We start from the raw sequence: 21,664 nt of genomic DNA on the forward strand, positions 1-21,664 counted from the left end.
GACAACTAATTGAGTTTGCATCAATGCACTTTAAGGGGGTTATCAGTATCTCTATGGGAGACAAATACGAGGGTTGAGTCTTTGCGAGTTCATCCCAAACAAAGCAAAGCGAACCTCTTTCGGGTCTTGGTCGGGAAGATGCGGATAAAACGCCAATAGCCTAATGTTAGCTTCTACGAAAGCCTAAGACAAGGAATATTTAAGCTTAATAAAAGCGTAAGTCCCTCCCTTCCCCCTGCCTGAAACCCCATGCTCCTTCGGTATGGTCTTAGAAAAGATATCCACGAGACGGTTCGTTCTGTTCAGATATTCACGACCAAGAAGTATTGGATTCTCTTTCAGATAGGCCCTGACACAGGCAGTAGAGGGGTCTCCCACTTCGATTCCGGGTTTAGAGCGGTGCAGTACGATATATGTTATTATATAAATGAAAAGAAGTTTTTTTTTTTTTAAGTGTCTCTCCACTTGTATAATGATATATGGCATGACCATGTTCGTGACATACTGAAAAATCTCTCCAAAAAAATAACAATTTAATTGAACTTTATACTGACATGAACACTGGCAATTGAATGTCGTGGGATCAACAACAAATAGGAAGCAAACAAGATCGGTTCAATTGTCTCTCTAATCGCATACAATGCATATATATATATATATATATATATATATATATATATAGGAGATACATTCGAAGACATGAGAAAAACTTAGGTAAGAGAATTCAACATATGCATACATATACATATATATATATATATATATTATTATTTTTTTTAAAGTAATTCGGTCTCATCTATAAAAATATAAAATTTTATGTATTCTGGTCGTATCTGACCTTACGTAGTAACGCTCAATATGAGAAGCTATCCTAATTAATTGAAGATATAACGTAACCCAAGTTGTTTTTTTTTTTATTTGTTGAAACATATAATGTAAGTTTTAGTCCTAAATATATGGCATTTAGAACATATATTATAGGGTGAAGTGCCGATTTAGTCCTTGAACTATTACCTCAGTGAAAATTAGGTCACTGAATTAATTTTTTTTTAGTAAAATATGTCCCTAAATTCATTAAAATTTGCTAATTTCATACTTACTATTTTATTCAAAGTTATTTTACCCAATTTTTCGTCAACTTAAGTCACTTGAGACATTTTAGAATGTAATACCATCATTTTATCACCTATAAGTCATTAACATTTTATATAGGTTGCGAATCTAACATTTAATTTGCTCTCCAAAGTTAACTTCATACACTATTTCTTTATGAAAAATTACTAATCTACCCTCTAATGTGTATCACATGCAAGTAACGTGACTTAAATGGACGAAAAATTGAATATAGTAGCTTCGAATCTAATATTAGAGATGTAATTGTCATAATTTTATAATTCAAAGACTGATTTTTCTAAAAAAAAAATAGTTTAGGTACCTAATTTTCACTTAGGTGATAATTCAGAAACTAAATTAACAGTTCATCATATATTATAAGTTATATGTAGACCCATAAAGCCAATCCTCATAGCCATGTTCATAGATTCATAGTATGATAGTATGTGTCCTCTCCTTTACTCAAGAGTCATGATTATTATACTTTTTTCAGTTTTGCATTATGAGAGGCGAAATTAATAACTTTCAATCATTGATACATATTATCGATTCATGCGTGCAACTAACGCAAACACAACTCACTAATCCACAGGGCCACAACTATACTTTCCATAAAGTTGAAAAAGTAAGTAGCAATGCCTAATTGATTTAAGAGAAACGTTAAGGAGATACTCTCATAAGTGTGACTCTAGGACTCTTTATAGACTGTCTGTCATCTCATAGTTTTTACACAATATTTTATAATATTGACACTACAATTAACTTTAGACTGTGAGGTGTCAAAGAATTCATTAAGAGTTCCGCTTTGAAAGAATCTCGTGAGCATTTCTCTTGATTTAGACTAAAAGGGAAAAGCAATTAGTCTAATCACAAGAAAATCAAGAAAGAAGTAACTGTGTAACGTAAATGAAAGGACATACTAAATAGGAGGAGAAATTTTTCAATGTGACCAGCACACGAGGTCGTACACCACGTGTTACTATACAAATGATAGGATATGTGTATTAAAATGTTAATAACTTAAAAAATAAAATTTTTCATCACCTACATTAAAACACGTGATGTACCATCGGTATTTCCATCACAATGAAAATTATCTCAAATAGGAGGTTGGAAATCACGTGCGTGTCACGTGACCGAACACAAACAAAATGGAAATGGTCCGTCCAGTCTTCGAGCGAGTGCGTCTTATTTGGTGCCACCTGATTAGTTTATTCAGTTAATGGCACCTCCAACGCCACACCTTTTTTCTGGGGATTCTAGGTATTCTGCAATCGTGATCGTTCATTATATATCATGTGGTTAAAAATCATTTTAAAATTTAAAATTTAAATATAAATAATACCTAACGAAAACTGTTTGCATGATATACGATGAACAGTTACGATCGCGGAATCCCGATCCTCCCTTCCGGACGGGGGCACAAAAACACTTTTCCCATTTTCTAATTTCACCCCAAAATTAATTTATACTTTAACCACCAAAGTTTTTATTAATTTCTCTCTTTTCCCTTTCGCTCTCCCAAAGGCTGAAACCATTCCCTCCCTTCACTCTCTCTCTCTCTCTCTCACTCTGAACGTTTCATGCTCTTCCTCAGCTTCATCATCAACCTCCGCAAACCCTAACCCTTCAAACCCTAAATTCTCAAATGGCCTCCTGGCCGGACCACCACATCAACGGCGACACCAAAACCCACATCTCCAAAAAACTTAAATTTTCCCCAAATTTCATCACCGCCGCCGAAATCGCCGCCGAATTCTCCCACCACGACCCGAACGTCGCCCGGATCAACAACGGAAGCTTCGGCTCCTGCCCCGCCTCCTTGATCGAAGCCCAGCGGCGGTGGCAGATCAAAAACCTCGCCCAGCCCGACCATTTCTACTTCAACGAGCTTAAGAAGGGAATCCACCATTCCAGAACCATTATCAAGGAGCTCATCAATGCCGACCATGTCGACGAGGTCTCACTCGTCGACAACGCCACCACCGCCGCCGCCATCGTGCTTCAGCAGACGGCCTGGGGGTTTTCGGAGAGCAAATTCGAAAAAGGTGATGCTGTGGTGATGCTTCATTACGCTTATGGCGCCGTGAAGAAGTCGATTGAGGCATATGTGACGCGTGCCGGTGGGTATGTGATTGAAGTCCCTTTGCCTTTTCCTTTGAAATCAAATGATGAAATTATCTCTGAATTTAAGAAAGCTTTGGTGAGAGGGAAGGCTAATGGTAGGAGGGTTAGGTTAGCTGTGATTGATCATATTACTTCAATGCCCTGTGTTGTTATACCTGTTGAAGAATTAGTTAAGATTTGTAGGGAAGAGGATGTTGACCAGATTTTTGTAGATGCTGCTCATAGTATCGGGTGTACTGATGTCGATATGAAGCGAATTGGGGCGGATTATTATACTAGTAATTTGCATAAGTGGTTCTTTTGCCCCCCGTCTATTGCGTTTTTGTACTGTAGGAAGTCTCCCAAGTGCCCAGAGTTGCACCATCCTGTTGTTTCCCATGAGTATGGTAACGGGTTGGCTATAGAAAGTGCTTCGGTTGGGAATAGGGATTATAGCCCGCAATTGGTAGTGCCTTCAGTTTTGGAATTCATCAATAGGTTTGAAGGAGGTATTGAGGGGATCAAGAAGAGGAATCATGAGGCTGTTGTTGAGATGGGGCAGATGTTGGCCAAGGCATGGGGAACACATCTCGGGTGCCCTCCGGAGATGTGCGCCAGTATGATCATGATTGGGTTGCCTGCTTGCTTGGGGATCTTGAATGAGACGGATACTCTGAAGTTAAGGACACATTTGAGGGAGAAGTTTGGTGTTGAAGTTCCGATATATTTCCGACCACCCAAGAATGGGGAGGTTGAGTCAATAAATGGGTATTGTCGAATTTCTCATCAAGTGTACAACAAAGTCGACGACTATTACAAGTTCAGAGACGCAATTAATCAGCTTGTTTCTGAGGGGTTTACTTGTGCTCAACTTTCTAACTGATGAGGTATGCTCTGCTTCCATCCATTCTTATGGTTTTTAGGTTAGAAATGTGTGGTAATCCGATTTTCTTTCTTCTCATACTGTGATTGAAATGCTAGTTAAATTTTGTGATGAATCCAAGTGCTCTTACAACCATTTCCAGAAGTTTAGTTATGGTTAGCTGGTGTTTCTTCATTGGGTGGTCAAGATGTTTGTTTCAACTTGTAGTGGCCATGGAAGAAGGTTACTCCTCCCACCTGTCCGGTTTAGAAACGTCCATGGAAAAGCTCAATGTAGTATGAATCTTATAGATTAATAGTTCTGTTGTGTATAAACTTCTTGCCTGATGTATCTGCAGTTTATGATAAGCAAGGAGGGGCCATGTTTCTTTTAGTTATTACCATGATTTAATTATTAGTAAGTTGTTTTTTGACATGTAACTGTCTGCATATTGTAGTCCAATGAAGCACCGAAGAAGCTCTTCTATGAATAACATCCATGGCTATATCTGCATCGCCTGCATCCCTCAGCAGTTGCAAATGGTTTCGGTACCATTAATCCCTAAAACTAGTAGAGAAACAAACTGCTAAGTGCATGTATCAAAGCAGAAACAAATTTCTTCATGGTTTTTGGTTTCCTGGACGTGTTAATAACTGTCTGTTGAGCGTTGTCGGAATTGTTGTTGTTGTAAATGTTTAATGAATGTTTCGACATTTGCATGCTTAATTATCTCATAAAATCTAAACAGAAAACTTAAATCGAAATAAGACTTTAGAAACGATTGAGCCTGACCGTGACTTAGTTAGGGTATGCTGTATGTAGTGAAATTTTTGCACCTTGAGAAAGAACTAAAGAAGTCTTGGATGAGGGTTTCCTTGTGGGCCCCACTGCTATGGATCTGGAAGGTAACTTGTCTTAGAATCTAGAAATATTAGAAGGCAAGGCAAAGAAAAGATTGTGTCTCCAAATTCTCCACTATTTTACTTTCTGTTTTTGGATTATGCTGATTTTATTCTGATCATATTCATATTCCTCTGGATTCTTCTACATATTCTTATTCTCTGAAAGGGGGTTTGAGCTTGAAATTTTATTTTTGTTCTCCCACATTTCATTTTCTCCTACACCAATTGGCGGCTGGCGCGGATATGCCTATGTTTTTCCAAAAATTTGCACTCTGTTCTTGAATTTGAAGTACAAATACTTTATAGAAACAACTTTTGACCCAAGCTCGAGCATAATCAAGTTGGCTAGAGCTGTGTACTTTCTTCTTTGCACAAAAGTTTGAATTCCCTTATGCGTAGTTTAGATTAGTAGAGTTGTGGGCTCTTTGATGTATAACTTAAGTGGTTAAAATTATTTACTTATTTTGATGCGTCATTTGAAATATAGGATCATTGTTATGTATGATCACAATCACGAAGACTTACAGGTGATCTTAATAGATTTAGTTAATCTGAAACCTTCTCCGTAATTATAGGAATGTAATTCTTTATTGTAATTATTTTAGGATTCCTTTCGCTTGTGATATTGCTAATGTATATTTGTTCTTTGATCATGTATTACTAATTTATATTTATTCTTTGATCATGATCTAACGTGTTGTATTAGTCACTTTTAATTGGTGAAGTAGTACGTGTTTGTGATTGACATTCTTGTGGCATATTCCGCACACATGTTCTCAAATTTTAAATAGACTATTGACACCGTCACCAGTCGATGTCAATTTTCCGTCTAGTGTTAAAACCGAGTTGGGCTACGTCCACGGTTGGTAGTTTTGTTTGACTCACTGAGTTTATTTACAACTTAGTGGAATATTGTTGTGGGTTAGACGGGTTGATTAGAATAGCGTATCTTTCTGTATCGAGATCTGAATCTTCCTCTTTGTACTAAAAGCATTTTAGAACATTGCTTGTCAAAAGTCAATGTAAGAATATGTTAGTTTTGTATTTTTTAAAACCTACCAAGGTCCAAAATTTTGAAACAAAACACACAAGTTTAGTGGTAAAATAAGCGAGTTTGGTCGTTGTTCTCTGTCATGAGAATCTTGACAACCATTGAGGCATCATGAGCTCAGCCGCGGGATTCTACACAATAGGGTGCTCCGGAGTACCGGATAAAATATATAGAGTGCTTTATTTAAAAATATAAAAACTAAGATTTAGCGGTTAAAACATCCGTAGTACTAAGTACATCGGAGCATTTAAGATTTTGTATAACCCTGTTGAGAATAAGAAGTGGCTGAGTACGAACTATTTACTTCAGTACAACACAACCACGCAAATAGCCCAATTCATCAAGATCAGAATGGGGCGGCGTGGGAAGTACTTATGCTCACAAACGTTTGTGTTTGAAGTGCTTTTAGTATTCCACTCGTTTTTATCAATCATATCGTCCATCAATATTAACATTTAGTTATAATACTGTGTAATGATGTGATTGTATTGTTTGCTTGTGCACGAAGACGTTAGTGATTTGAAAAGGTTAGGTTGTGTGTGACCGTTGATAGGCATAAATGGCACATGACTTTACAAACTTTATATGTGCAAATATGGCATCAATTGTGAAAGAAAAAAAGAAAAAGAAAAAAAAAACCAGTTAATTTGAAAACATAGGTTAACTTGAAAATGTTAGTTAGATCAGTTGATCAAAGTAATTTGTTTGCCTTTGTAACCTTGATCTTGAAATTTTTTTTTTCTGTATATTTGAATAATTTATTACAAAGTATCATTTCATTAAAAAAAAAAATTACGAGTTACATGAAATTAACTTTTGACACAAAAACTATTTCTCTTGCTTTTTGTTTATGGTATGCATGCACAAAGCTTATCATACAACTTAAACTCCCAAAAATAATCCTCAACACTAATGAAAATTTGTAATAAGAAATTCAAAAGAGACTCTCTCAAAATTGACTCTCTATAGATTGATAACAACACTTCACGAGGGACATTTTGAGTCGTTGAATTTCCAACGATTATATTTTTTGGTTTATTGGATTTTCAGCGGTAAAAAAATTGAAATCAAATCCCAATGGCTTCAACATGTGTCTTGACCTGAGCCGTTGATGGAAATAAAATAAATAATAATGAATTTTTTTTTCTTTAAAAAAAATAAAAATAAAAAATAAAAAAAACTGGGATGGGTTGTGATTGTGAAGGAAATTAAGTATGGTGAACTGGTGGGAAACCAAATAGCCGCATACCGCTCTCTTCTCTCTCTTGGGGTTGAATTGTGTAGGTTACGTATGCGTGAACATCTCCAAATTTCAGAGCTGCGAGCCAAATTCCACGGTCAAAATCCCAACTTCGAATTGGGCATTGGAGACTCAGACGACAATCTCAGTTCCGAAAGGTAATCATCTCAAATTTCCGCTTGTTTTTCCGCGATTTGATGTGTTGGTATTGGGGAAATTAGGGTTTTCAGAGTACCCTTTTGCAGGATTGAATTTTTTTACTTAAAGTCTGAATTTTTGGTGTTATTTCCGTTTGTTTTGATCGAAATTTTGGTACCCATTTGCTTTTTTTTTTTTTTTTCGTTTATTGTTGAACCCCTTTGAGGGTGTCTGAAAGTTGCTGACTTTCTGAGTTTGCACTTGCAACAAAGCCTAAGCTTAATCCTTTGCTGCTTGGGACCTCAGAGACTAGAGTAAATAATGTATTTGTATTGAAAATATTGCTTGCATTTGGAGCAATTGGGTTCGACTAGTTTTGATATGAGTGATTGGGGGAGGGGGAAATCGAACTTGGGAGCTTTGGTGCAGCAGTGAATGCCTTTAACCAACTTAGCCACAAGCCCTTTGGGGGTTTTACTCTGTGGTTTTCTTGAGAAATAAATATGACATAATCAGTTTGAAAAATCTAACTAGAAGTTAAAGTCCGAGAGCTTATGTTTAGTGCGTATTGATTTTAAGCTCAACGAAATTGCGTCGCAGTGAAATCTTGAGTTTACGCTGGTAAATTCCCACGGATTGCTGTAATGTGAAGTGAAATGAGGTCTGGTGAGAGAGGATCTATGCTGTTTATGAAATTTGTGTACAGTTAACTGATAAAATGTACTGTAATAACATGTTGCTTACCGATTTGCTATGACTGGGGCAGATCATGGAGGTGAAGAGAGTCATAGCAATTTGTCAGTCGGGGGGTGAATTCTTTACACAGAAAGATGGTACATTGTCATATAGGGGCAAAGATGCTCATGCTATTGACATTGATGACCAGATGAAGTTTGATGAGTTTAAATTGGAGGTTACAGAAATGTTTGGTTGCGGCTACAATAACATGGTTATCAAGTACTTCCTCCCTGGCAACAAGAAGACCCTGATTACTGTTTCCAATGACAAGGATCTCCAGCGCATGATCAAATTTCATGGTGATTTTGCAACCATTGATATTTATGTCATGGAGGAAGTAGCTCCTCCTGATGTCTCGAACATGCCTCCCAGTAGGTAGTTCTCTTGATATGTAAGCTAGTAGTTTCGATACCACTTCAAAAAAAAATTTCTTTTTTTATGAGACTAATGAATTTCATGGATTTTTCAGGTCAAGCAGAACAACTCTGTCAGAAACTGTGGTTCCTGTTGATGCATCTCTTGATGTCGTGGACTTTGTGGGTGATACCACTCAGCCTGATATCCCACTTGATGCTTCTCTTGATGTTGTGGACGGTGCCAGCCCTATTGATGCACATATTGATATACCCACTGAAATATCACCCATTTTTCCTCTTGTTGGCCCTAGCGGTGAGAAGCATGCTAAAGGTGCACACCAGTGGCAGAATGCTATTACGGGTGTGGGCCAAAGATTCAGCAGCGTTCATGAATTTCGTGAATCATTGCGCAAATATGCCATTGCGCATCAGTTCGCCTTTAGGTATAAGAAGAATGATAGTCATCGTGTGACTGTGAAGTGCAAGGCTGAAGGCTGCCCTTGGAGAATTCATGCATCAAGGTTGTCGACAACTCAGTTAATATGTATCAAGAAAATGAATCCAACACATTCCTGTGAAGGTGCTGTTGCAACTACAGGGCATCAGGCGACGAGGAGTTGGGTGGCCAGTATTATCAAGGAGAAGTTAAAATATATGCCCAACTATAAGCCCAAGGATATTGTGAACGATATCAAGCAGGAATATGGTATACAGCTAAACTACTTCCAGGCCTGGCGTGGGAAAGAAATAGCAAAGGAGCAGCTTCAGGGTTCGTACAAAGAGGCATATAATCAATTACCATTTTTCTGTGACAGGATAATGGAGACAAACCCTGGTAGTCTTGCTACTTTTACCACCAAGGAAGACTCCAGTTTCCATCGCCTCTTTGTCGCATTCCATGCCTCATTGTATGGTTTCCAGCAAGGTTGCAGGCCTCTCCTTTTCCTGGATAGCATTCCCTTAAAATCGAAATATCAAGGCACCTTGTTGGCTGCAACAGCTGCTGACGGGGATGATGGGGTATTCCCTGTTGCTTTCACTGTGGTGGATGCAGAAACTGATGATAATTGGCATTGGTTTTTACTACAGTTGAAATCTGCATTGTCAATATCTTGTCCTGTGACATTTGTGGCAGACAGACAGAAGGGATTGAAGGAATCAATTGCGGAAATATTTAAAGACTCATATCATGGCTATTGCCTGCGATATTTGACCGAGCAACTTATCAGGGACTTGAAAGGGCAGTTTTCTCATGAGGTCAAGCGGCTAATGATTGAGGATTTTTACGGTGCTGCTTATGCGCATAGGCCTGAAAACTTTCAAAGTTGTCTTGAAAGCATAAAAAGCATCTCACTGGAGGCTTACAATTGGATCATACAAAGTGAGCCCCAGAAGTGGGCGAATTCATTCTTTCAAGGTGCTCGATATAACCATATGACATCCAACTTTGGTGAGCTGTTCTATAGTTGGGCATCGGATGCACACGAGTTGCCAATAACACAGATGGTTGATGTGATCAGGGGTAAGATTATGGAGTTGATCTACACAAGAAGGGAAGGATCTAATGAATGGTTGACGAGGCTTACTCCAACCATGGAGGAAAAGCTAGAAAAGGAAACTCAGAACATCGGAAACCTCCAAGTGCTATTGTCGACTAGTAGCAGATTTGAGGTTCATGGTGACACCACTGAAGTTGTAGATGTTGATCGCTGGGACTGTAGTTGTAGAGGGTGGCAGATAACTGGTTTACCATGCTGTCATGCAATTGCTGTCATTCGTTGCATGGGCAGGAGCCCATATGATTATTGTTCAAGATACTTTACCACTGAGAGCTATAGATTGACATACTCAGAACCAATATATCCTGTTCCAAATGTAGACATGCCTGTGACGAAGGCTTCTTCTCAAGTACTAGTGACCGTAACCCCTCCGCCCACCCGGCGTCCACCAGGCAGGCCTACTACTAAGAAATATGGATCACAAGATATGGCTAAGCGTCAACTCCAGTGCAGCAGATGCAAGGGTCTTGGGCACAACAAGTCCACTTGCAAAGAGTGATTGTAGAGTATTAGATGTCGGGTAAGCATCAACCTTTTTCGTCCATGTTTTCACTGGTTTATTGATGAGTATACCTGTGGATTGGTATTCAAGTTCAAGTGCATTGTAAGTTAGGTGTGGCTTCATTGTATAGTCTTGTCATCTGTATGAACTTGCACGAGCAGCACGTTTGGATTCTATAAAGTAGAGTTCCCGGGATGCCTATGAGATTTTGCATCTTTTTATTTGTTTCGTCAATGTATTTTTGGCAAATGTGTTTGCGTTATTTTTTCGAGCATACCTTAATAATTGATGGACTTTTTATGTTGGTTCTGTGAATAGGATTGCATCCGATAGGGCGACGGCAAGGGCATCATCTGTACTAGAAGCAGCTCAAATAGATAGTGGGATGTATTCCTGAATGTATGTGTTAGTAACTTAGTAGACATGCTTATGTAAATTATTGTGTGGCTAGTGGCTATTGGGAAGCTCAACACTTGTGATCAAATTCAAAGGAGAAGTCCTTTTATTTGCTTCTCTCCCCATTGGTGCAGTTTGTGTAAAGCTAAGGAGGAGAGTGTTAACCACATTTTTCTTCATTGTTCTTACACGATTCAACTGTGGTGGAAATTGTTTCAGGAGGTTAGAGTTAGTTGGGTCATTCCAAAGGGTTGTTTCGAGCTTCTAAGCACCAATTTTGAGGCTCCAGGAATTGGGAGGAAAGCTATTTGTGGGGTTATCTGGTGTTGGCAGTTTTTTGGAACATTTTGTTGGAGCGTAACAAAAGAATTTTTGGGCATTATACTGGTGTGGGGGTAGCAGATCTATGGGGAAGAGTAAGATATTGGGCAGCCCTCTGGACTTCACTTTCGAATGATTTTAAGAATTACTCTCTTTCTCACATACTGTGGGATATGTTAGTAGTTGTAAAGTGATTTTGGTTGAGGTTTTCCTACTTCTAATCAGATCCTCTTGAGAGATTTTCTTGTTCTGTTCTTGGTGGATTTCTTATCCACTTCTGTGTATTTCACTTTTCTTTTTTAATTAACTGTTATAGTTTCTTCTCAAAAAAAAAAATTGCTAACCGGGATATTTGGTAGTTTAACTTTGGTAACTGAGTGTGATTTACGTTAATTTATTAAGGTATTAGGAGGCGGATGTTGTTAGAGTTACTTGAAGTTGAAGGTACCATGGAAGTTGGAATTGGAATTTGGCATCCAATCATTTTGTAGGTTTGGTCTTTTTGCCTTGCAAATTATCCTTTCGGTCAGCTGGCCAATGTTTAATTCATTTATACGAAGATGCTAAGCGTTTAGTTTGAAGATATTCCCTTTTACTTGCCTTTGCACGGCCAAGATCGCCTCCTCCCTCCATGTACAAAGCCATTACAGGAACATGGGTCGAAGCTGAGCGTCGATCCCAGAGACCGCCTTCGGCTTGTAAACATGCCAACCCTTGGGATGAGCGGCATTGGTGGTAGGCCTGGCAAACGGGTCGTGTCTATCGTGTTCGTGTCGTTTTCGTGTAACACCTGTTATCTTAACGGGTCGTGTCGTGTCACACCCGTTATCTTAACGGGTCCTTAACAGGTCGTGTCACTTTACCCAACGGGTAAAGTGACCCGACCCGTTATGACCCGTTAAGAAAAAAATATATTTTTTTAAAATTTGCACATACCACACATTCCCACATAAATATTACTTCAAAACATTAAAACATTTCTCGTTCAAGTACTATATCTACACTCGAAAATCCAAGCATATACAAACAATTTTGACGGTTTGGATCGTTGAAATTAGTTTTGGAGAATTCGTAAAACGATAGATTGACTAACACTTAGAGTTTATTTATATTTTCATTAAGTATAACATAAGATTTTGTGGTATCCACTTGTGTAAATATTTTAAATTGAAAATCGAATTCATTCATTGTATTCATATAGGGTCAAGGAGTGTAGTTATAAAAAATCATCAAATTCGGAGTTAAAATAACCGTTAAATCGTGATTTTTCGTTTATAACCGTTGAAAAGCTTTGTCCCGTTACTTGATCTCTGAATGTTTTTTTTTTTGTGATTTTTTGCTGATGTGATCTCCAAGTATATACAAACAATTTTGACGGTTTGGATCGTTGAAATTAGTTTTGGAGAATTCGTAAAAGGATAGATTGACTAACACTTAGAGTTTATTTATACTTTCATTAAGTATAACATAAGATTTTGTGGTATCCACTTGTGTAAATATTTTAAATTGAAGATCGAATTCATTCATTGTATTCATATAGGGTCAAGGAGTGTAGTTATAAAAAATCATCAAAATCGGAGTTAAAATAACCGTTAAATCATGATTTTTCGTTTATAACCGTTGAAAAGCTATGTCCCGTTACTTGATCTTTGAATTTTTTTTTTTGTGATTTTTTGCTGATGTGATCTCCAAGCATATACAAACAATTTTGATGGTTTGGATCGTTGAAATTAGTTTTGGAGAATTCGTACAACAATAGATTGACTAACACTTAGAATTTATTTATACTTTCATTAAGTATAATATAAGATTTTGTGGTATCCACTTGTGTAAATATTTTAAATTGAAGATCGAATTCATTCATTGTATTCATATAGGGTCAATGAGTGTAGTTATAAAAAATCATCAAAATCGGAGTTAAAATAACCGTTAAATCGTGATTTTTCGTTTATAACCGTTGAAAAGCTTTGTCCCGTTACTTGATCTCTGAATGTTTTTTTTTTTTTGTGATTTTTTGCTGATGTGATCTCCAAGCATATACAAACAATTTTGACGGTTTGGATCGTTGAAATTAGTTTTGGAGAATTCGTAAAACGATAGATTGACTAACACTTAGAGTTTATTTATACTTTTATTAAGTATAACATAAGATTTTGTGGTATCCACTTGTGTAAATATTTTAAATTGAAGATCGAATTCATTCATTGTATTCATATAGGGTCAAGGAGTGTAGTTATAAAAAATCATCAAAATCGGAGTTAAAATAACCGTTAAATCGTGATTTTTCGTTTATAACCGTTGAAAAGCTTTGTCCCGTTACTTGATCTTTGAATGTTTTTTTTTTGTGATTTTTTGCTGATGTAATCTCCAAGCATATACAAACAATTTTGACGGTTTGGATCGTTGAAATTAGTTTTGGAGAATTTGTAAAACGATAGATTGACTAACACTTAGAGTTTATTTATACTTTCATTAAGTATAACATAAGATTTTGTGGTATCCACTTGTGTAAATATTTTAAATTGAAGATCGAATTCATTCATTGTATTCATATAGGGTCAATGAGTGTAGTTATAAAAAATCATCAAAATCGGAGTTAAAATAACCGTTAAATCGTGATTTTTCGTTTATAACTGTTGAAAAGCTTTGTCCCGTTACTTGATCTTTGAATTTTTTTTTTTTTGTGATTTTTTGCTGATGTGATCTCCAAGCATATACAAACAATTTTGACGGTTTGGATCGTTGAAATTAGTTTTGGAGAATTCGTAAAACGATAGATTGACTAACACTTAGAGTTTATTTATACTTTCATTAAGTATAACATAAGATTTTGTGGTATCCACTTGTGTAAATATTTTAAATTAAAGATCGAATATATTCATTGTATTCATATAGGGTCAATGAGTGTAGTTATAAAAAATCATCAAAATCGGAGTTAAAATAACCGTTAAATCGTGATTTTTCGTTTATAACCGTTGAAAAGCTTTGTCCCGTTATTTGATCTCTGAATGTTTTTTTTTTTTTGTGATTTTTTGCTGATGTGATCTCCAAGCATATACAAACAATTTTGATGGTTTGGATCGTTGAAATTAGTTTTGGAGAATTCGTAAAACGATAGATTGACTAACACTTAGAGTTTATTTATACTTTCATTAAGTATAATATAAGATTTTGAGGTATCCACTTGTGTAGATATTTTAAATTGAAGATCGAATTCATTCATTGTATTCATATAGGGTCAATGAGTGTAGTTATAAAAAATCATCAAAATCGGAGTTAAAATAACCGTTAAATCATGATTTTTCGTTTATAACCATTGAAAAGTTTTGTCCCGTTACTTGATCTCTGAATGTTTTTTTTTTGTGATTTTTTGCTGATGTGATCTCCAAGCATATACAAACAATTTTGACGGTTTGGATCGTTGAAATTAGTTTTGGAGAATTCGTAAAACGATAGATTGACTAACACTTAGAGTTTATTTATACTTTCATTAAGTATAACATAAGATTTTGTGGTATCCACTTGTGTAAATATTTTAAATTGAAGATTGAATTCATTCATTGTATTCATATAGGGTCAAGGAGTGTAGTTATAAAAAATCATCAAAATCGGAGTTAAAATAACCGTTAAATCGTGATTTTTCGTTTATAACCGTTGAAAAGCTTTGTCCCGTTACTTGATCTCTGAATGTTTATTTTTTATGATTTTTTGTTGATGTGATCTCAAAGCATATACAAACAAGTTTGACGGTTGGGATCGTTGAAATTAGTTTTGGAGAATTCGTATGCCATCAATCAAATTCCGTGTGTGTGTGTGTATATATATATATTTATTAAGTAGATTTAAATCTATTTATTTTGTATGTATAAATTATAATTGACTGGTTCACGGAATAGTACATACATCACTTGTCACGTGTGTCATTATAAAAATAGTGAGATATATCATGACAGTCATGTGTGTGATAAAAACTTAATAACTTAAAAAAAAAAAAAATATTTCTCACCACTTCTATTAATTTTCATTTTTCCCTCTCTTTTTTGTTTCCTTTTCAACTTTTTCTTATCATTTTCACTTTTCCCTTCAATATCTTTTTCTAATTCCCTCACTTTTTTGTTTTATTTTCAACTTTTCTTAACATTTTCATTTTCCCTCCATTTTTTTTTTCAAAAAGGGCGGCAAGTTGGCAACGGCAAGAAATTGATTATTGAAATTTGAATGGAAAGAAATCACATCAAATTTCAATGGATGCAAAATCATGCAATGCATCATGCGTATTAAATTATTAATTAATAATTATTATAGTTTTTATAAAATTTAATATATATATATATATATAATTATTATAGATAGACTTAATATTTTGGGGGTATAATTATTATAGTATATATAATTATTATAATTATTATAAATTTTATAGTTAATTTAATATATATATATATATATATATATTTATTATAATTTTTAGGGGTATAAAATTGTAAAATTAATGTGTATAATTATTACAGTATTTTTTTAGGGTTATAAAATTATAAAAATTTCTGCTTATCGTGTATCGTGTTACTCACGTGTATACCCGAACCAACCCGTTATCTTAACAGGCGCTTATCGGGTTACCCGATAACGACCCGATTCGTTATCGTGTCGACCCAAACACCTGTTAATTTCGTGTCGTGTCGTGTCGGGTTATCAGGTCGTGTCAGAAATTGCCAGGCCTAATTGGTGGTGGCGGTGGTGGTGGAGTGGTTGGTGCCTTGGTGGGGGGATCCCGTCTTCAGGTGCGTACGTAGTCTAACCTAAAGGTTAGATGGAAGCCCTATTATGCCTTGCAGAGTACTCATAGATTATGCCCCAAGCATTTCTTCCAACCTCAATGGCCTTCTCCAAAGCTTGCTTAACAACCTATCGTCTGAATTTTTTAGAAGGCAACTGCTTAAGGCATTTTTGTTGGTACGAGATCACCCAGACCATTCCTAACATCACCTGACTTGCTTCCCAACAAGTAGTTTTCTGATCGAACGGCTAGCAAAAACTCAAGTTGATTGATCCCCAAGTCTATCAATCCCATGCACTCTTCAACTGCACCCTTTTGTACATTTTTCATTACCGTTAGGGTTGCATCGATGGAGGCCGTAAAATGGTTTACAGCACCCGAGTCTGAATCGTTGCCAATGGGACCGAGAGTAGACAGGCAAAGTCCCGGCCGTGATCAGTTTTTCCAGACGGTGGCAAAACTAAGATCAATGCCAGAGTTGTTCCTTGGCTTTGGATCAAGCGCTGTGGCCTCATCGGGGTTCTTTACACCACCCACGACAATCACCACAACCGCAGCAATAACCACGAAGGAGACTCCGATCACTATCATGTTGCGGAGGACTTCATCCCTCTCGTCATTGGAATCCATTAGACATTAGAACTTGTTTCTTAGTCTTGTTTAGGGTTTCTTCTTCTTTTCAATTCAACAACAAAGAAGAGAAAAATAAGTGAACTTCACTGCATTTAGTTTGGTGTTAACCTTCTTTCCCCTGTCAGCTATTTCTAAGCAAACTCTGGTAAGACTGGTATTATTGGGAACAACTAATCAAAATTCATCTAACTAAACCAACAAACCGAAAACCGAGCAAGGATGAAACACATATATTTGACCCTTAAATCATTGAGCTGACTTTTTTCTCTTTGAAACAAGCGATATTCTACTTTAAAAGAAAAAAAGAGAGAAGGATAATCTTGTTTACCCTTCTTTTCATAAGTGACCTTGTAGTCATTAGCTAAGGCCGCCGTAACAACCTTTTCCCGGCAATCCCTATCATCCATAGGCTGGACTTCAACACCAAGATATGTATCAACATCAGTAGCAGAAACAATACATTTTGGACTCTTTGCGCCATCAATATAAGAAACAGATCCATCGGTCAACATAGCATCCCCATTCAAAAAAGCATAGGGTTGTTCCATTAACACCGTATCCGCACACTACAAGTTCTTGTCCCGGAAAAGCTAAGCTTTCCCTGAGATTTCGGGGCACTCTATACCGAGCAGAGGCTCTTTAAACATGTCCCTGCCGCTTGAAGTTTCCACACCGCCGGCTAAATCATCAGTTTGAATTTGTAGTACAGGAAGGAAAACAGGAGGAAAAGTACCTACAACCACTTCGATCCAAGCCTTCACCCCTCTGCCTCTCATTACATCCTTGAACCGTTTTCCCGCAAGAAAAGTACTGCAGAAGTCAGGTCCGAAGATGTCGCAGGGAAAAACTTCAGTACTGGTGTCTGGTTCTGACTTGGGATTTGGCTTCAACTTCTGATTACACAGAGCTTCCCCAGGAGTTAGTTCAAATAGGATATCACTGCTCTACCTTCTGTCTTTCCTCTTGCTCGAAAAATTTGGCTGAAACATGTCACTTTTAAAGTTAATTCTGAACATACTAACTGTTCAGAATATAACCGCCACAGAATTTTCATAAGAAACAATTTCGTTTGAATCTATAGAAACATAATGGTGTAAGAAAGTACCTTTCTTGGCGTGGTTAAGGGTTTGAATATATAGAAGAGATCCATGAACCTCGGTGAAGGTGAACAAAACTATTGAACATGGCAGGCAACAATCATATCCCCTGATCCATTGCACAATATATGCAAGCACCACAGCTACAAAGGGCCCAGTGTGAATGATTATGGAGAAAAAACTTTCAACATAGATCATCGGAGGCAAAAAGATCAGTTCACCAAAGTAGTTGAGTGGCCAACGGGTCATAAAACGATTATTGTGATGGAAGTTTCTATCATGTTACATCATCTAATCCCTCTGCAAGGATGTTGCTAACACTATCTTGGACAGTGCAATTATCATAGTCCAACCTGTTCCTATCTACTTTGCCAACAACAGACCCCATCAGCAATCCATGAGTCCTAGCATCTGGGACCCAACCCCTTTCCAACATTATATCCAAAAATTGACAGGCCTCGCATTTATAACCCTCTTTCCAGAAGCCGTTAATCAGTACATTGTAAATTGCTGAATTTAGAACTTCACTATCAGAAATAAGTTTATTTATTGAACCTGAAATCATGTGCAACTGAGAATGGTTGGCTATGCAGGAGAGTAGATTTAATAGTCTCTCTGAATCAGGTATAAGACCCCCATCGACCATCATATCAAAAAGCAATACGCATTCTTTTACTCGATTCTGCAAGCTCATGGTTTGTATGAGCACGCAGAAGGCATCCAAATCAAGATTGCAACCTTCCACCAGCATTTTTGAGAAAACTACCAACAGATCTTTTACCTTGTCTAATTTTGACAATCCAAGCATAATAGTTGAGTAAGTTGAACTGGTAGAAGAAGTACCGGCATAATAGGCCAATTGTTGCATCCTTATTGCTTCTTCAACCTTTCCCGTCTCACACAAACCCTTGATCAACATATTGAATGAGGAAGGCTCGATGAAACATCTATTACTAGACATGTAACAGAACACTTCAGTAGCCTCATGAGTCATTTCTTCTAGGCAAAGGCCTTTGACAAGCTCAGAGTAAGATGTACGATCCAAAACCCAACTTTTGGCACGAGTCTGATGAAATATATCCAGAGCATTTCTATAGTTGCTCATTTTGCAGTGGCAAACAACCAGAGCGGAGTATGTGTCAGAGTCCGGAAGAGAAGAAGAAGCCACCATTTTACCTAGAAGTTCCATCACTTCCCTAATCCTTCTGTTCTCGCTGAGCCATCTGATAACAATATTCCAAGAATTACAATTAGTCACATTCCTTTCGGACATTTCCACTAGTAGATCTTCCGCCACAAGAAATTTACCAACACTGCAGAAACCTTCAAGCAGGACATTGCAGGCAGAAGTTTCCATGATTTTCTTATCCTCCAAGAATTTCATCGCGTTGTCTACCTTCCCTAATTTACAAAACACATTTACTACATCCACAAAGACATTAGTTGGTGGTGTCAATCCAGTTTCCATCATTTCTTCTAAAACCTTTATCGCATCATCTAATCTAAGGTTCTTGCATAAAGACTGCAACAGAACCTCATAAACCAATGAATCCGGTGTAAAATTTGAAGCTCTCATCATTTCGAACAATCTAATTCCCTCATCCGGTTTATTTTCCTGACAAAACAAAGGTATAATGAAGGAATAAAAACTCAAATCAGGCTGACAACCAAGATCAACCATTTCATTCAAAACAATAACAGCCTCATCCACTCGGTCTTTCGCAATAAGGCCTTTTATAAGAATCTCAAAACTCCTACTATTAGGACTACACCTTTTCTTCTTCATTCTTCTATACTGATCCAGAGCAGACTCAATGCGGTTGGCCTCCACCAATGCCTCTAACAAATAATTCAAAGTATCAACCGTTGGCACGATTCCCGCCGTCACAATCTCCTTATACAAAAATAAGACATCTCGAAAATCTCTCTTATCTTTCACAAGAGCACCCAACAGACCATTAAATATCTGTATTGAAGGCCTAAAGCCACCTGCTTTCAAATTCACAAGCACCCTAATTGCCTCACTTAACCTGCAATGACTGACAAACATATCAATCAGGGCCAAAAGCGCCTCTTCAGCACCCGGACACCGATCTTTCACCATATTTTGACAAAACCCCTCCATCTCCTCAACATTTCCAGCCAAACCCAGTTTCAAAACAATCCGAAAATACGTATCGGCGGTGTGATTAAACCGTTTTTGCAGGGAAGCCCACTTGAACACCTTCACTGCTGAGCTCAAATCATCAGTCTTATCCAGAACCCGGATTAAGTTATCCGGGACAAGCTTATTCCTCAAAGACTGGATATTTTGTTCAGAGTCGGATGAATATTCTGGGTCCTGATTGTTTCCCGAGAAAATTTCGATTGTTTTTGCGCAGGAAGATGCAGAAAAATATGCATTCGAGCAGACCCAGGTGGGGATTCTCTTGGAAATTGTTAAAGGATGGAGCTTTATGAACATTGCAAGAGTTCATGAAACAGTTTTTACTATTTACTCCGGTAAAAAAGTAAAAATTGTTCGAATGGTAAACGACAATTCAGGAAAGATTGATCACTGACCTGAGGGGAAAGAGCGACATGAAGTAGATTAACACCTTAGGATTTCGGAGAAGACTTGGAAGCAGAGATTGTATCCAATGTGAATGTGTTCTGCCGTGAAGAAATGCAGAAAGTTTTGTTCTCTCTCTGAGTTCACTTTTTGACCGTTGGATTCGATTGGACGGTCAAGATTAGATTGAGACAAAAAATAAAGAGTCCTCCGAAGAAACGGGTGGAAAAGAAAACCCGTTTTTCAAAAAGATGGACCCGGATCAGGTCAAGCTCTGCTCTTCTTCCTCCGGCAGATGAATTACAACTTGACTTGGGCCTACATCGGCCGAAAGAATAGGCCCAACTTTATTTTATGAATTTCTTTTTCAAGAAGTCACTAGTTTGGTGTCGGTTGAACATACTTCTTTAGAAAGCACCTTTAGCGCGACTTTGTACTACAGTCTAATATTATTCTTTTTCATTTGTAAGTAAGAGGATTTAGGTTCGATTCTCATCAAAAGTGAATTTGAACCACATTATTATTGTTAACCTAGTGTGAGGTTTAGCCTTCCCCACCTCCTTAGCATAGAGAATATCATTTGTTCATAAAAAAAATAAAAATAAAAAAATAAAAAGTACTTCTGTTAGAAGTCGTTTTTGCTAGAATTCCTATTAGAAGTAAAAAATTTGAGCACAAAAACTTGAAGCACTTTTATAAGCACTTAAAGTGCTTATTGAAAGAAGCGATATTGCACTTCGTGAACTTTTTTGAACACACAAACACATTTTTTGGTCAAACACAATAAAAAATACTTTATTAATCTAAAAATATTTTTAATTATTTTAAAAACACTTTCAAATAAAAATATAATTTAATAAAAATATCTAACTTGAGTGCAACGAAATCAAAATCTAGTTAACCTAACACAAACATGCTTCATGTTCATGATCCCTATCATTCCATGTTAAATGTTGACCTTGCTTTTATTTATATCAACATCTAACTTTATTAGTTGCCATCAACTTGGTTCTCGTCCCTAACCAAGATAATTTAATTTACTACAACTATAATTCTAACCACAGTCAGTGACGAATCCAGAATTTTAAACTCGGAAGGTCCTAATAACAAAGGTAAAAATTTTTATAGATTAAAATAACATTTAAAAGTTAAATTATCATACATTTTATTGTCAGTTTTAAAAATATTTAAAATGATTTCTGACCACATAATGTACGATGAACGAATATGATTCACAAATTCCCAAAATACTCACAAAGAGGATCCGACGAGAATTAGGATTCCTTTATTTATATCAACATCTAACTTTATTAGTTGCCATCAAC

General features: G+C 36.8%; 3 protein-coding genes across 7 annotated transcripts; 2 read left to right on the forward strand and 1 right to left on the reverse strand.

Annotated features, from left to right (window-relative positions):
* The first annotated feature begins 2,500 nt into the window (after positions 1 to 2,500).
* Positions 2,501 to 4,807, forward strand: LOC137722981 (putative L-cysteine desulfhydrase, chloroplastic). Of its 2 annotated transcripts, none has more exons than XM_068462120.2 (2): positions 2,501 to 4,106; positions 4,539 to 4,807. In XM_068462120.2, exon 1 carries the CDS (start codon positions 2,762 to 2,764, stop codon positions 4,100 to 4,102), a length of 1,341 nt encoding a protein of 446 aa, XP_068318221.2. In that variant the 5' UTR covers positions 2,501 to 2,761; the 3' UTR covers positions 4,103 to 4,106; positions 4,539 to 4,807. The 2 variants fall into 2 exon arrangements, with proteins under 2 accessions (XP_068318221.2, XP_068318222.2); XM_068462121.2 differs by lacking the exon at positions 4,539 to 4,807 and adding an exon at positions 4,201 to 4,478 and having other exon boundaries at positions 2,611 to 4,106.
* A 2,409-nt stretch (positions 4,808 to 7,216) lies between these two features.
* Positions 7,217 to 11,096, forward strand: LOC137722859 (uncharacterized). Of its 4 annotated transcripts, none has more exons than XM_068461959.2 (4): positions 7,217 to 7,432; positions 8,179 to 8,525; positions 8,620 to 10,585; positions 10,886 to 11,096. In XM_068461959.2, the coding sequence occupies exons 2-3, from the start codon at positions 8,182 to 8,184 to the stop codon at positions 10,562 to 10,564; spliced, it is 2,289 nt and encodes a 762-aa protein (XP_068318060.2). In that variant the 5' UTR covers positions 7,217 to 7,432; positions 8,179 to 8,181; the 3' UTR covers positions 10,565 to 10,585; positions 10,886 to 11,096. The 4 variants fall into 4 exon arrangements, with proteins under 4 accessions (XP_068318060.2, XP_088549064.1, XP_068318061.2 ...); XM_068461960.2 differs by having other exon boundaries at positions 7,254 to 7,432; positions 8,179 to 8,541; XM_088692937.1 differs by having other exon boundaries at positions 7,274 to 7,432; positions 8,013 to 8,525.
* A 5,755-nt stretch (positions 11,097 to 16,851) lies between these two features.
* LOC137723480 (uncharacterized) lies at positions 16,852 to 20,441 on the reverse strand. Its single transcript, XM_068462675.2, has 2 exons — positions 17,797 to 20,441; positions 16,852 to 17,671 (listed from the first exon to the last, which is right to left on the reverse strand). Exon 1 carries the CDS (start codon positions 20,250 to 20,252, stop codon positions 18,066 to 18,068), a length of 2,187 nt encoding a protein of 728 aa, XP_068318776.2. The 5' UTR covers positions 20,253 to 20,441; the 3' UTR covers positions 16,852 to 17,671; positions 17,797 to 18,065.
* Positions 20,442 to 21,664: the final 1,223 nt, after the last annotated feature.

This window comes from Pyrus communis, chromosome 4, assembly GCF_041283825.1.
Source record: "Pyrus communis isolate YQ-2024b chromosome 4, ASM4128382v1, whole genome shotgun sequence".
Taxonomy (NCBI): domain Eukaryota; kingdom Viridiplantae; phylum Streptophyta; class Magnoliopsida; order Rosales; family Rosaceae; genus Pyrus; species Pyrus communis.